Here is a 16,555-nt window from a genome sequence, read left to right on the forward strand (position 1 = left end):
GTGCGTGATTTACTCGCTCTGGTCGAATCGTAGAACGGAGTAATACCGCGCCGTGTGTAATGCAATCGTTTCGACGCACAGCGCCGAGAATCGACGTCTTGCATTAAATGTCACATTCTAAATAGCGAACCATTACGTAAAGCAAACTGCCGTAAATCCTTCCCTTGATACAGAAGCGTACGTATCGTCGTCATAGCCGTCGCGGTCGCAGCCATGGGACTCTTTCCCACGTTATATATATACTTGCTCCTAAGAAAGTCACGAAAATGACCTTAATTCGCCGACATTAGGCAGAGAAAAAAAAGAAGGCGACGAAAACGAAAGTAGATCTTTTTTTTTCTTGGAGATTAATCACATAATAACGTATATCGAAAAATTAGGATATTTAACTGATGCCTCCTTTTTTGTTCATATTATACATCATAAGCTTTGGTTAATTTCGAGAAAAAAAAAAGATTAGTGAGTCCCAGATCTTCCTACTACGAAAAGAGCCAATTAACTCTAACGACGGTTACAAAACGCATAGCTGTAATAAAGTAATTTGTAGCAGTTGTTCTTGTTGTAGTGATTATATTACTGTTTACACATACAAAAATTTATTTTTAAAACATTATAAATCCGTTCCACAAATAACAATTTTTTGCATTGTGCTTTTTATACTTTCTAATTTTAATTGCTGTTTTCAACTGAAACATGATGAGGTAGAGTATAAAAAAGTCTCTCTCAGAAGGAATAAATAAAAAAGTGTGGCTCGTCAATATCGCAAACTTGGAGAGTCCACAAGTGATTATACATGTCGTAGATATATTGAAAAGAATAGGAGGTGACGTGAGGAAAGGAGTAGGAAAAGGCGAGAAGAGAGGGTACCAAGTGAAGCCCCTCCCTCATCAACTCCCACCATGAACCGGAGAAGGATTATCCGGTCCCTCCAGCAGAATCCCCACCAAGTGGTCTGACAGGACCCACAACCCACCTGTACCACTCGGCTAGACTGTGCATGCTTCTCCCCTGATCTGACGCACAGTATGCCTATAAGGCCCATTCGAGATATACTTACGAGAGCGCACGAGCGAGCCGCGCAGCAAACGAGCGAGCGAGCGAGCGGAGAACCGATCCGGCAGTCGAAGTGGGACCACGGAAAATAAACGTGCAGAAGTGGGGGTCGATTCAAGAATCGATGTGGACACCCTCGCCTACCAAAGTCATTCACCTAACGGTCATCGGCGCGTCAAGAGTCTTCATCTTCTTCCGTTATCCGGTCTCGCCAATCGCAAAGACTCACGTTCGCCATCGGTCGATTTGCAACCTGTTGTGCGAAAGAAGTTTTAAGTAGAGTGACGGAGTTTAAATAGAAGATACATACAGACATTTCATCTAATCCGAAGTTTCGGAACTGCCCGCAAAAATAGAGTGGTGACTTCTCAACAAACGAACAATTTCGAACAGTGCCTTAGTAAAGTTGTTAAGTTGTTAATTATGAGAGACTCTTTTCCAAAAATGTTCTCGTTTTAGTGAAAATGTAGTTGTGTGACTGATCGTGCGTTTTTGTGTCATTTTACTTTTACCTGTGAACGCCTGAGGACAATGGACAAAATCTTGCTAAAATGGAGAAGTGTATCAGGAGACAATTCCTCGAGAAATAATTGTGATACAATGGAATGCTCTATCTGAATTCGTTGCCGAATAATGGTCGTATCTGCACAACGTTAATCCATTATAACAATAAAAGTACGTAACCTTTTGTGATAATCTAATTGTTTGAAAGTTAAATTCAGGATTTGTGCACAAGAAACAATATTGCCTATCGAAGTTTTGAACGCGACATCATCGCATTACTCTTAATATTATTTTTCAGAAACATCAGTTTAATAATGTGTCAAAAAATTATGTATATACAGAATGATTTACAAGACATTTATTTCAAGCCACGTAACATAGAGACCGCGATACCTCATTCAGCGATTTAGCTTATTGTTAGCATAAAATATATCCACATGGAAAGAATGATTTTGCTGAAAGATCTAAAATCTTGCTGATCAAATCTGAAAATAATGTTGTTGAACTATAAAAATAATTACAGAAATTAGGAGAAATGATCAATATGGTGCAAAAAATATTGATATTCTAGCAAGATATTCAAGTTTGAATTTCTAACAGATTTTGATGGTGTAACACAATTCTTTTCAGATCCGTATATAATCCAGCAAAATTTAAAATCTTTCAGCAAAATCATTCTTTCCGTGCAGTTAACTTTCAACGCGCGTTATCGTCTGTTGAGTGCAATAACTAATTTACTAGATGTGCTTGCGCTCGAGAATCGTATTTGATGCAGTCTTAATGATATTGAACCGTGTAATTCCGCGTCATGCCTCGGAAACGACAGTGTGATCGAGCACGCGAGAGCGATGAGAATCCGCCAGGCAATCGGTTCGTCGCGGATTAGGCACCGCGATGAGTTTTCGGTCGCGGCTCGTCAGTCCTGATGAACGCGCGTGCGTTGCCGACCCGTTCGTCTTCGTAAACCGTGGAATTTACTCGCGGCATCGCGCCGCGACGAATCGTCCGTGCGTTCGATCGAGAGCCGGTTACGACAATAGAATCGGAAATAGCGCCGCGGTGCATTGCGTCGCGCGCAATGCGAAGGCCGATCGGTAGAACGCGCGCTGCGGAACGCCGCTCCGTTTCGAAAGAACGGAAGTCACTCTTTGCAAACTAGAGCCATCGCCGAGATGAGGTTGCACGATGCCGGAATCGCTTCCCCGCGGGACGATCGATTGCCCCATCGATAAATGCTCATCTAAATTATTTGCGCGAATTGATGAGCGAGTGATCGAAACGGTAGCATCGAGAGATTGCGAGAAGAATCGCCGTCGGCCGACGGGACGTTTTGGTCACTGCAATTCTATTGAGATAAGTCTTTTCGCGAAAAATAAAAAAGAAAGTCACATTTGCTCACAACAAGAACCCTTATACATTGTACGTTTTTTAGTTTCGACCTTAACAAGGTAACTCGTAAAAATAGAGTTATAAAAGAACCCTTCGAATATATTTCCCGGTTTTTTTTCTCGTAAAAAAAATTCTCTATGCTTAGAACAGAATGCATAAAATGGCAAAACTTTTCACTAACGAGAAAGAGTGAAACGAACATTTTTTTGTCGGCTTAAAAAAATGCGATAAAAAATATGCCAGAATACCCGTTTTTCTTCTTTTTAAGAAGACCTCTTGCTTTCTCCTAAAAAAAATAAGTATAAGGACATTTATCTTAGATTCGTAAGAGTTAAAAGCCAATTAAAATCGTTTGTGTACGCTTTTGGAAAAGAATTTTGCTTTACCATTTCAATGTTTTGAACTTTTCCTTGTTACATATGACATCATAAAAAAATCACAACGCAAAAAATTTCAAATTTGTGTGAAAGTCATGCATTTCCGATTACTTATAAAGCTGTTATTTGTTAAGTTAACAGAAAAAAACCTTTTTCTCGTGTAAAAAGATATACCTGATTTATAGATTTATTGAATTCATCTTTTCACTTTATCTAAACAAAGTGAATAAAATATAAGTATCGACGCTATTGAAAAGACAATATTTTTTTCCTTTATAATCATGTTTTTCGTCTCTTTTGAGCAATTGCGTCATATCTCTGGAATTTCTTGAAATTGTGTAGTCTACTTCTGTCTTCCGTAATTCTGAAGTATCGACACTACTAGCTCCACTGCGAGATGCAGAGCATATAGACTGGCTGATTACAGTTTTATTTCTTTTATAGTACGTACATTCTTGTGCGACTCTGTTGTCACGTGTTTTGAGGGAGGGGAGGGGGGGGGATTACGATCGTTTTATAATTGTGATCATAAAATTCTTTTTACTCGATTTGTTAAGATTCACTGCGCTTCGATGTTTAGTTTAGCGAAAACATAAAATTATATTGCATAATAATGTAATGTTATTTCTATTTAAGTAGTTTTTCTCTCTCGTTATTGCGTGCCTTTCCTTTAACAAGCAATTCGATTAAATTACAATTTCAATTAAATTTAGATTAACCCTTACCATACCATCTACAATTTGGTCACTTCAAATCTCTTCGTTTTTTCACCTCTTCAAAATAATAAAAAAAATCTCTAAAAATTCACCAACATACTTTCAACTTTCTAGAATAAATATTGACTCTTTATTTTGGAAAATAATAAAACGTAGTATATAATTTATAATTACCGAAAGACTCAAAGAAACTTGCACGAACAGGAATCGCTCGGTCACTAGTTACCCATATTAGTACGGTAAGGGTTAAATTTAATGCTGTGCGCATAAAAAAATCTCATATCAAAAAGTAAACTCTACTCTATCCTTCTATGAGAAAGGTCTTTTTTTATGATAAAAGATATAGTGGGTGATCGAGAAGGTCAGCATGGAAAAGGAGAACAAACGCAGCGCGATTCGCAGAAATTATGACGATCGGCCGCTTTATAAGCATCTTGACAGATGTTCACCTCGCAGCCATCATCAATGATGATCGGGCAGAGACTTTGTGCGGGTGTACGTTACGATTCTCACGGCTCGCCTGGATCTGCTTGGCACAACAATTGCACGTGGTCCACAAGGTCAAGCCTCGTGGCGGTCCCCAACGATCTTGGCGATGATCGTTGCCGCCGAGATCCGCTGGTAGTGATAATACGTACCAAGTCTTGTCGCCGTATGTCGAGAGCACCTTTACATCCGCAAAAGCGGACCGCCATCGTCGTTCGACGCAAATCGAAGTTATCCGGATGGTTTACATTGCCAGAGCTCGGGTTCGCATTCTCGTGTCCGGGTGTTGCGATTGCAATGTCTCATTACGATTAGCGTAAAAAAGATAAGAGTCAAACTCTCTCGTTGCCGCAAGGAAACGTAAGATTGTCGGAAAATTGAAAGGAAGAAGACACACAATAATAGCTCGCAATCTTTAATACCGCGTCCAGAGTCGCGCGGGCTATTACGATTACAGAGCCGTGAATCAGCTATTTACATGCGCCGACCACGGCGGCCGGAGATCGGCATAACAAGTGCGCGGCGACCACTTATCGTCGCCGGACGTAATTGTAAAATTCCCGATTACGCCGAATAATTCTCGCGAAGCAAGATAGGTAGATACTAGATAGCTTTTATTAATCGCTGGGTAAAACCAGAACATCGTCCACAGGTATCGCGAATATATAAGAAGCATTTCTATCTTCTTGTCTATTTTTATCGATTCTTTAATCCTCAAGATTTTTATCCTTAATATTTCTGTAAAAATTATTTTCAAATTATGTCGTATTTATATAGGGACGTTATAAATAAATAATATAGAATAATAAATAATTTTATAAAGTAAAGTATTAAAAAATACATAGAACACACACTGAAAAAACAGTTTTGCTAAAGTATCTAAAAAAACTAGATACAAATATAAAAATAATTTTGTTGAACCATCAAAATAGTTATAGAATGCTTAAGTATTAATGATAATTCCGTTAATAAATCAAACTAATCAAGATTCCTTACAAATCAAAGAATTGGAAAGAGTAAAGGCTTTCTCTATTTTGGATGGCTCAAATAGTGAGTCGAAACGTACAAAATTGAATTTATAACATATTAATAGGTATTAGTTAGCATTGCGCAATATAATATCCAGCGCTGACTCCTAATGTCCAATTGTATTTTTCCGTTATTTTCATTGTATTATCATTAATGAATTGGAAAGAGTAAGGGCACTAGGAGTCGGGGCAGAAGACGTCGCGCAAATAATACACTTATAAAGAGTGAAGAGCTAATTAGCGCGTTTTAGTGAATAAAGAAGTTTCATTCTTTATAAGTGTATTATTTGCGCGACGTCTTCTGCGCCCGACTCCTAGTGCCCTTACTCTTTCCAATTCATTAATGATAATACAATGAAAATAACGGAAAAATACAATTGGGCATTAAGAGTCAGCGCTGGATATTATATTGCACAATGCTAACTAATACCTATCAATATGTTACAAATTCAATTTTGTACGTTTCGACTCACTATTTGAGCCATCCAAAATAAAAAATTCACCGCTTATCACACTATAAAATCTGTCGAACTGCGTCTCGCACAATCGTAGTTCCGACCTTTAATAATGCAGTCACAGTGGAAATGTGGTGAGAGACAATTATCTTCAACATAATCTAATATTGTGCCAATCAGTTGCTTAGCTGAGTGGAGCAGATAGTGAAACTCAAGCTAATAATATTGCAACAAGATATTTTTAAAAAAACTTAAAATAACAGGAGCACTCTCAATATTCAAAATACGAAATGTGATGTAAAAGGCTAATAAGAGTCAATAAACTATAAAAAGTCTACATTGTTCGTTTAACAAAAGTTTAATAAAATATTTAAAAAATAGAAGAAAATACGAAAATTAAACACCGCAGACTACAAATTAATGACATGTTTCGGCCTTATATTTAGGCCCTCTTCAGATATACATAAATTCGGAACGCAATAAAAAATTTTATAAACAAAAATTGAGGAAGCGACGGATTCGTTACATAGTTAGATAAGTGTTAAGTCAGAGAAACGGAAAAATTGCTCGTCAAACGATTGGATGACCGGTTGTGAAAAATTTTTTCCGATGTTCTCAGATTCCAACAGTTGAGAAAATACATGTTCAAGTCAAAATAATAGTCGATAATTTGATGTCAAAGGCAGTAAAATATTATTTTGTATCACAAATATATGTGTACAACGTCCGATGTATAAAATGAATAACCGTCTAACTCTCTCGACGGACACAATTACTTACTCATATACTTATGTACATCTGACACTTATGTACATCTGAAGAGAGCCTAAATATAAGGCCGAAACATGTAATTAATTTGTAGTCTGCGGTGTTTAATTTTCTTATTTTCTTCTGTTTTTTTTTTGTATTTCATTAAACTTTTGTTAAACAAACAATGTAGACTTTTTATAGTTTATTGACTCTTATTAGCCTTTTACATCACATTTCGTATTTTGAGATATTTTTTAATAGATGGATATTAATTTGCGTAATTAATGTATGCTCGCCAGAAACTCATCCCATCTCCAACCACGATCGCATGCATCGTCAATTCATTACCACAAATTTAAAAATCACTTTAATCCAATTAATGATAATGTCGCAAACAGTTTTAAAATTACAGCAATCAGCTTGAATGTCCTACATACACATTTTAATGAGCCAAATAAAATTATTTTCAAAATTATTTTATCTATATTAACTTTAAATATTTGAGCAAATTGTTCTTTCTATGCAAGAATGTACAATTTATTGATTATTTATAGTTTATAATCTAATATTTTTAATTTTCAAAATATATATAATTATGTATGTTTCATGATTTCTTTCATTATTACGCGGAATCTAATCCGTTAACCCAATTTGATTTTATCTGACGACATTGTGTTGTGTTCTGTTGCGACATCTCGGCACGACAACAATATCATTTAAACATCGCAACTGCATCGGCATGGAACGCATTGCCATGCATAGAAATCACCAAGTGAGACTTACCTGTTACCGGATGCACACCTCTAATCAACGCAGGTTGCCATTGATCAGGTGCTGCCGTTGGATCATATCTGTTCATCATCAAAGGAATATCACGCAGCCTTTATCTGTGAAAAATTCAAGCAATTAGACTTACAAAATAAGAACTTTTGAGGTTGTCGCTAATGAAATTATACCGAATAATTCGACTACGGTTGAGAGACGCTCGGCGACGTCGCTCGGTTTTGTCGGTCGTCGAGCGCCATCGAGCAAGCCGCGATACCGCCGATTTTTCGACGACGTTAGAAAAATATCGTAAACTGTGATGACAAAACGATCACGTAAGAAGAGATATCTACGCCCTGAACGTGACTCGAAATAATAAAGAATAAATTATCAGACGAGAAACGGATTTCACATCAAACAGATCGACCACCGTGAAATATTCCCGCGACGGTGATTGTTGCGTGGCGCGATAGGAAGTTATGAATGCATCAAAGGAAGATAAAAAAATATATAAAACTACAAAAAAAAACAAACACAGAATTGCAAGCGCGAACCGCGTAGGTATGCCGCAGCAGGAACGACGGCATCCGTAAATGATAAGTGTCAACGACTGTTGGGTGTAGGTCAGGAGAGACTCCGTTGATCAAACAACGTAAATGTCTTTTCCATTAGTTGAAATTTACTTTCCCATTTAGCGACAGTCCGTCACGTATGAAAGTCGTTAGAGGTTGTGCCCTGAGACCGCGATGAACATCTGGGTCATCATTATTGTCCTATATTTTCATGATCGTTAAACATTTTGATAGAAAAGTGCTCAAGGAATGTAGGAAACATGTTGCAAACGGTCGAACGAAAAGAGATCAGGGAAACGGTACGTAATAAAAAGAGGAGACATGTGAAGAAATATTATGATAGGAGATCATCCCGTCTGTTTCCGATCACGGTATCGTTTCGCTGGCATACACCAATGCACGTTGTGCAAGAGATCACGGCGTGAAATAAGAGCGACGAGGTGTGAAAACGAGACCGCGGAGCCACGGTCCGTTTTCTGGACGATCGACCAAAGAAGGCGAAAGGAGTTGGCGAGGAACTCGGTAGGAACGGGCACGAGAGAGAAGGAGAGATAGAGACAGACGAGAGAGAAAAAAAGCAAGAGCGCGCAAGAGTTTTCCGCTCGTTGAACGTAACACACACCGCTTTGCCACGATCCAGCGATTCGCGCTCGCGCTGCACTGCAAAGCGGCGCATTATGCAACGCGCTTCTTCTCTTACTCAATCGTGCGCTCGATCGGTGTAGGCGAACGATAAAGATTGCATCGTCGACTTGTCAAAGATACCGCGCGTCCGATCTACTTTTCGTTTCCGTCGTGAAGGAAGCGACTCGTTAGAAGAAGCATCGTAGTAGTGTCGCAAATAGTTTCAGTATACTTAATAGTCCGTTAGTTTCTAATATTTCCCAACAACGTTTTCTCACAATTCGTAGAATATCGTTCAGAAAATATTTAATACGAAAATAACAATGTAACATCAAGAACTAAAGTGAAAAACTAAATAAATTATTTAATTATTAGGGCAAAGATATTTGAAAAAATTTTCGGCGCAAGTTTTGCTATTGTCATCTTAACATTGTTTTTTAATATCAAAAAGACAATACATCTAGTGAATTAATTTAGATATCGTTGTACACAATTATCTTGTTTACAATTGATAATTTTGGCTACATATATATATATTTCCTATATTATCAGTGAAAATGTTCAGCGTCTTTTAAGAAAACTTCTATATTTGAAAAGTCTGAAAAATAGAACAATACATAACATATTAGGAAGATCATGATTACAACTTATGTCAATATCAATTGGATTTCCCCACCTGTGAGTCAATGCTAAGAGAAAAAATAAATTGAAGGGCTTACTATAACAGTGGGTTAACCTATATTTTGTAAAATAAAAATGTGTGTTAAGTCTACACATTGGAAAGCATAGACAAAAGGAACGGGAAAGAATAACAGTATTACTACACGGTTTCTGATATATTGAAATCTGTTATTCCCTGTTCTCCTATTGCTTTTCAAGTGTGCTGATATCCATATGTTTCCCATCTCACTTTAACTTTAGAGTTTATTTTCTCCATTTTTACGAAATGTAGGTTAATCCATTGTTGCAGTAAGTCTTTAAATTATTAGAATGGTATCATAAACACTTAAATAATACTAACAACAAGATTTCTGTCCGGATGTCTTTAACATCAAAAATGTTTTTCTGATTTAATTGTCGAAGTAGTGTTTTCACGTTCCAATGCAAAATAATTTATTTGGACACAGCCAGTTTGTCAATGCACTCAGAAATCAATTATAATTCTATTGCAGATGAACCAACAGTGCAAGGTGTGTGGCGAACCAGCGGCTGGCTTCCACTTCGGTGCATTCACCTGCGAGGGTTGCAAGGTGAGTCTTACTGTTTAATTTTTCTCTTTCTCTTTGTCTTTCTTTTTTCTCTTTCACAATTACGCAGCGCAAGAGTAAATTCAAAACCAATCAACACGCGATTATATATAACGCGAATTTTTTGGTCTATTTAAATTTAAATTCACGTCACTACGGATCACATCTCGACAGTAAAATGCTTTTGAAATCTACTTTTTATCTAACGTTTACTTTTTATATAAATATTTAATACTTACATTATATAATTATACTATCATTTACAATTTTTTAAATTAAAAAGTATTATGCCAGAGTTTTTCAACCGATATATCACGGCTCACTGATATATCACAAAAAATCTCCAGTGTACCGTAAAAATTTTAAAGAAAATTAAAGAATTAGAAATAAAAAACTTAGTAAGCCACGAATTAAAAATTATAAAAATTTTGAAAATTACTTAAATTATATTATGTTTACGGTATCTAATAAAAGATGTTGACAATAAGTACTGAAGTGTGTGCACCTAATTTTACATCATTATTTTTATTACTTCGATAAATTTAGCAACTCGTTGTTTAATGTGTCGTTAATTGAGAAAGGTTGAAAAAACGCTAGTATATGCAAATTGAATGAAACATAAATGATGACATAAGATCGAATCCGAACTTGTATCTTGTACTTTGCGTTGTATGCTCGAGATATCCATAAAGAGAGACCCGCGTTCCAGAGAGTCACTCTACCGAGAGGCAATGGACGTAAAGGAAATCAGTCTCACCGTCGAAAAAGCGAGTCCGCGATCGAGAGGAAAGAACCTTGTTCCTGATCCATCGCTCTAATAGCCGAGTTTTCCTCGTCGGTTTATTTACGCTCTTTCTCGGCCGCCGCCGCGATGGAGAACTGCGCTGCCAGGGCGACGCTCTTTCCCGCGGTTTCGCAAAAGCCCACAAGTCGGCAACGAGCGATCGCTTTCACGAAACGCTCCGTGGCCGAGGTTAAACGTTCGGCCAGGCATGCGTGTCAACCTGATCCGAGGTGGTCCGAAAGCAACGAATGTACGTGCGCGTGATTCAGTTAAAACGCAACAAACTGATCTCTGCGTCGCATCAGCATTGAAAAAGTCGCTCGCTCGAAGCGTGAAGCGCTCGAAGAACGAGCTGAAGCGAGAAAAACGTTGACGAGAGACGGGGGAGGATCGCGGGTCGCGCGGAGGAAGGAGAGCTGACATGCTACGATGGGCCTGAAAACGAAAATAACGAAACGAAACAATGTCGTGCTGACGTAACCGTGAACTAGGGCGGAAACAATTGTGGCGGACAAGTGCGAAGCGCCGGAAGCGGCGTCTCGAGACGGCTCAGTAATCAGAACGAAAAAGGGGGACCACTCGCGTGCGCCTAAAATCCTGCTCCCTTTTCCTGTTGAATAATTAGCCCTTAATTAAACTCTTAAATGTGGAACTACAAACATCGTAGCTGAACGCTCACTATAAAAGGCAAAAGAGGCAGGATTAAGGGAGAAATAAAGAGACAAGTTTATTCCGAATAATTATCAACTTTTGCTCATTAGCATCACAGCCGTCGGCCGTTGGTCGATTCAGCTATCTCTGAATCCATTCGAATTTGTAAGTGTACGGCGAGATACCACTTTAATTTTCAAAATTTTTCGTTTTTTTTACTTTGTGAGCATACTATTAGGTGTTAAACTTAATTCCTGCCGTTTTACGTCTCCAAAATTGATTTGTTTCGAAGGGAAATACCTTAATCAAAGTATTATTAATAAAGTATTATTAATTAGTAATAAAGTAGAAAATGGAGGAAATTACTTTGATTAAGGTATTCATTCATCTTCCCTTCGAAAATCCATTTTGGAGACGAAAATCGGCAGGAATTAAGTTTAACACCTAATAAATGAGTTTCCCCAAAGACCCAATAATTGTCCAAACGTAGTGCTACGAAACGAGCATAGCGTACGGCTTCCAAGTAGGACCGTTTGCATAACTTCAGCGTGCGCGACGAACGAAGGGGGACGTACAGCCGGGGGGCCCGGGGAAAGGGGAACAGATAATAACGGTAGCATTTTCTCAATTGTGTCATCGCTTCTGAAGCGTCGCGCGTTCCTTTTCTTCCTCGCGTAAGCGTCGCCCCCGGCAAGAAGGTGGAGGACAAACGACGACGACATCGACGGCGAAAATAAGTGGGACGCGATGCCGGCCCATAGGTCTCGGCAATGCGCGCATCGGGACCACCAGGCCGCAGGAAGAGCTCGTTTCCAGGACAAACGAACCAGAAACGATTAATAATATGGCGTGCGTACAGGCAGAAAAAGCGAAAGTGGACAACGCGGCCGCGCGCGTCCCTTTAAACGCTCGCCGATTCGCGATGTGACAGTCTGCTATGCACCGAGCGACATATAAACCGCGACGATTGGGAAATTCTAGCCATCAATCCAAGCGAGGCGAGCCGAAACTATGGTCTCGCAACGACCTGACTATAAAAAGCGATAGTTTGCAATAGCGATACATTTTAAACCGTTTAACATCTTGCACAAAATTAATATAATATATTATTATATATATTTATTCTTAGAATAGAGAGAGAGAGAGAGAGCATTCAGCATTCTGTAGAATATTTTCTCCGCGTGAAACGCAATTTGGCAATTTATTGTTTTGTTTTATCAAAGTGTAGAGGACCTATCTTGGAATTAAATTAAGACCACGCCATTATTATTGTGAGATATATAGAGCGATAGTATTTTTGTGTTTCCCTTTATGCAAAAAGAGAGAAACAGAGAGAAAGAAACATAAAGGATAGAGTGGGGGTCGTTGTTCCCCATCTCCGGTACGAAAGCAACGAGCGTAGTGTCGGAATCACGTGGAATTGCACCATTTGGGCAATTAGCACGAGAACAGCAGGCCGCACGCGCCTCCGACCATCGACCCCGCCACACCTCTCCTCTCCCGCTCGTGCGCCATGAATGAGACAACGAGAGTGTACGGTTACACGCTAACGACTCCGGCGTTGTACTTGTTACAAGTGTTACAATGCCGTTTGTTGCAGTGTCGCGCCGATAGTTTCCACAAGCCTTTCGTCTCTCTTCGCCGTTCTCGCTGGAACGTGGCTTGCATGATGATTCCAAGATACCGTTGACGAATCGATGATGAATCCATATAGCATGATTTTATTTTTTATTCATATTATTTTAAACAGAAGCATCGCATATTCCTAGGAAACAGAAAAATCGGTTTTTGCTGAAATATCTAGAAATTTTAATCAGGAAAAGTGATGTAAAAGGCTGATAAGAGAGTAAAAAAATTTTTTTCGACCTAAATATAAGGTCGAAACGTATAATTGTGGTTTTGTAGTGTTTGACATTCTTATATTTGGCTTTCTAAATATTGTGTATTTTTATCAATTATACTTATGTCAAACGATTAAGACTTCGTAAGAAAAAAAATTTTTTGACTCTTATCAACCTTTTACATCACTTTTCCTGATTTGAATATTAAGAGTACTTTTTAACTTCTAAAAATTTAAGTAAATGCAGATCTGATAATAACTTTGTTGGCTCATTGAAATAATTACGTAGGAAACTCGAGCATGATGAGAGCGATAAGTTTTGACATTCTTACAATTTAGTTTAATTGTCATCATTATTTTGAACCCAACAAAATTATTTTCAAATTTAACTAAATTTTTAAATACTTCAGCAAAACTATTTTTTCAACAACTGTTTTTTTACAACAAAAATTATTCCCAGAATTACAAATTGATCCGTAAAAAATGCGTTGTATACTTGAAGTCCTTAGTGTTCCGAAGAACTTAAAGTTTTGAAATTTAGCAATGCTGTAAAAAAAAATATCCTCGCAAAAATACGACATACACATTTCCATTCCTTTTTCTTATACAATAAATATGCTATATTTCTTCCATTTAATATTTTACAAATAAAATTAAATTTTTACTTTTTGTATATAATTGAATGTTTTACTGAAAAATGATTTATTTACGCGTCTTCTAACGTAATTCATATTTTTTTAAATATTTTATATCACTGCATCAACTTGATACATTTTTAAAGCGCGCAAACGAACCCATTTCGTATGCAGTACATCAATGCTAATTAGCTCGACCATGGTTCTTATTGTTGCAGTCTTTCTTCGGGCGCTCCTACAACAACTTGAACAGCATCGCCGACTGCAAGAATGACGGCAAGTGCGTGATAAATAAGAAGAATCGCACCGCGTGTAAATCTTGCCGCCTAAGGAAATGCATCTTCGTCGGCATGTCTAAATCTGGCTCGCGATACGGTCGCAGGTCAAACTGGTTCAAAATCCACTGTCTATTACAGCAGCAACAGCAACAAGAACAACAGCAGCAGCTAGAGCAACATCAGATGCAACAGCAACAGCCACTGCAACAGCGTCAGCAGCATCAGCAGCAACACTACCAACCGGCTATTCTCATGTCGCATCAACTATCGCAACAGCAACGTAATCCAACCAGTTCGCCTATCCATGGTATTCATGGTAATCAGTGTAGGGACGAAACCTTGATGTTGAACGCGGACGACTATAAAAACTCCAACTCACCTAACATAAGTTCGCCCGAGTCCCACAATAGCGACAGCTCCGTCGATGTCTCTGAAAGGAGAGCGGCCTTCGCCGGACATCCCGGTATCCGACCGCTTCCGCACTTGCCACCAGTTGATTTGTCTGCTCTGAGTCTGCCATTAGGCTTTCCTCTCAGCGGTATGTCTCTTTTGCCGTCGCCTTTTATACCACCACCTAGCATCGCCATATTTCCACCCTACGCTCACGTATATGCGACGTCACACAACACACCCCATCATCTCATGGCGAATCATCCGTCCAGTATGCCACAACGTTCGCCAGTGACTACGAGCGATGAAAACGACGAACCCACAACTGCCACGACGTCGACCGTGACAACGACCACAGCTACGACGACCGCGTTAAGAATCTCAACGTCGTTAGCCTATAACAAAGACTCCTACGAAAAAAATAACAATAACGACCGATTCTGCTTAGACATGGTCCTAAAGAGCGAACAAACGTCGGAAAGACCGCGGAAGAGAATGCTCTCCGAAGATAACTCAACCGAGTGCAGCCCGGAACGGGAAGTCACTTGCTCACCACCGCAAGATAATCCGATGGATCTTTCCATGAAAACCGTCGCGACACCCGATCGTTTACAAAAGGAAATAGACGATGAAATAGACAATGCCAGTGACGCAGAAAATTCAGCTGCGAAGAAACCAATAGATTTAACGACAAGATCTTAAGATCTGATTATAATTCGAAAGAATGAGGTGAATTGAGATGAAACAAGGATGTTCTTCTTTCTTCTCTAATGGATATCTATTCCTATTGGGACAAAGTGTGTATCACGCTTTATTTAAATTTACTCACCTATAGTTCGTCGGTTTTATTTTATTTCAAAATCGGGAATGTGTTTTGTAATAATATTATTATTAACTTCACACGGAGAATGCAAGGGGGAAGAATGTTTTTATCTCTCATTATTCTCTGGTTAGAAGATCCCGTGTTCACGAATAGCTTTCTCGATTACGTGATTGTCCTGTCGTTCATATGCACAGGATTGCTATGGATTAACTTTCGAAAATTCGTATCGTTTAACATTAGAAATGGTACGCCACAAAGCCAAATGTTTTCCACGGCTTATCTCTAGCTTTATTTAATCAAGCGCGATCGTCGTTGAGCGCTAATAACAAAAATTACATTCCGTTCAATAAATGCGGACTCGAAAAGTGATTTGTTTATGTCGATTAGATTTTTAAATAGCGAAATAGTTCATTACATTGATGAGGCACTTGCGTTGGTATGCATATTTTATCATTCATTGTTAGCGAGAGAACGAATTTCATATTAATTCTATATATATTCGAATTGCAGACCAAGAAAACAGTCTTGAAGAATAGCACTGCTTCTTCCAGTTCAATAGAAAAACCTTATTTCTTTTTTATTCTTATTCTCTCTCTCTCTCTCTCTCTCTCTCTCGTACAATTTTCTTCTATGTAAGGATTATATGCCGGAATGCACTCTTTATTCAACACTTAAAATTTTTTTGTGCAAATTTAAAGCTTTATTATCATTATCGTATAATTTTTTTGTTAACTTCTTAAATTGATTCAATTATTTCTAACATATGTTGTACTTTGATAATGTAGTATGAAATAAAAGTAGAGTTGAAAAAAAGTAGTGGGAAAATTTTGATTAAAAAATGATCATTAGAAATTGGAAAATAAGTTGACATACACAAATCATTGTACACATATATATACATATATAATATACATAAGTATACGATTAGTTGTAGATATATCTCGTGATTTAGAAAAATTAATAAAATATATTCGATTATATTTTATTATTGGAATGTTTTTATAGACAAACGAAATTCTTCATAAAAAGCTCATAAATAACAGAGCTAATAAAAAAAGTAGATTAATGATGGACAGATTTTATTACTTTTCCATTAATTATTGCTCGTGTAAATTTTTAATTTCTAAAGTATCTGACATGTGAGAACATAAAAAAATGGTATTTCAGTTGCATTGTTTACTGAAACAA

The 16,555-nt window shown here is 37.9% G+C and overlaps 1 protein-coding gene across 1 annotated transcript; it reads left to right on the top strand.

Moving 5' to 3' along the window:
• The first annotated feature begins 1,073 nt into the window (after positions 1–1,073).
• On the top strand, positions 1,074–15,917 carry LOC108760913 (knirps-related protein). The gene is made up of 3 exons (XM_018507193.1): positions 1,074–1,728; positions 9,892–9,969; positions 14,095–15,917. The coding sequence occupies exons 2-3, from the start codon at positions 9,892–9,894 to the stop codon at positions 15,244–15,246; spliced, it is 1,230 nt and encodes a 409-aa protein (XP_018362695.1). The 5' UTR covers positions 1,074–1,728; the 3' UTR covers positions 15,247–15,917.
• The last annotated feature ends 638 nt before the right edge of the window (positions 15,918–16,555 follow it).

Source organism: Trachymyrmex cornetzi, unplaced genomic scaffold (genome assembly GCF_001594075.2).
Source record: "Trachymyrmex cornetzi isolate Tcor2-1 unplaced genomic scaffold, Tcor1.1 scaffold230, whole genome shotgun sequence".
NCBI lineage: Eukaryota > Metazoa > Arthropoda > Insecta > Hymenoptera > Formicidae > Trachymyrmex > Trachymyrmex cornetzi.

What these genes read in the sequence shown, in the direction of transcription:
- LOC108760913 (XM_018507193.1), top strand. Translation starts at nt 9,892, where the DNA reads ATGAACCAACAGTGCAAGGTGTGTGGCGAACCAGCGGCTGGCTTCCAC. An exon ending in TCACCTGCGAGGGTTGCAAG is followed by an intron (nt 9,970 to 14,094) that starts GTGAGTCTTACT and finishes TTATTGTTGCAG; the next exon opens with TCTTTCTTCGGGCGCTCCTA.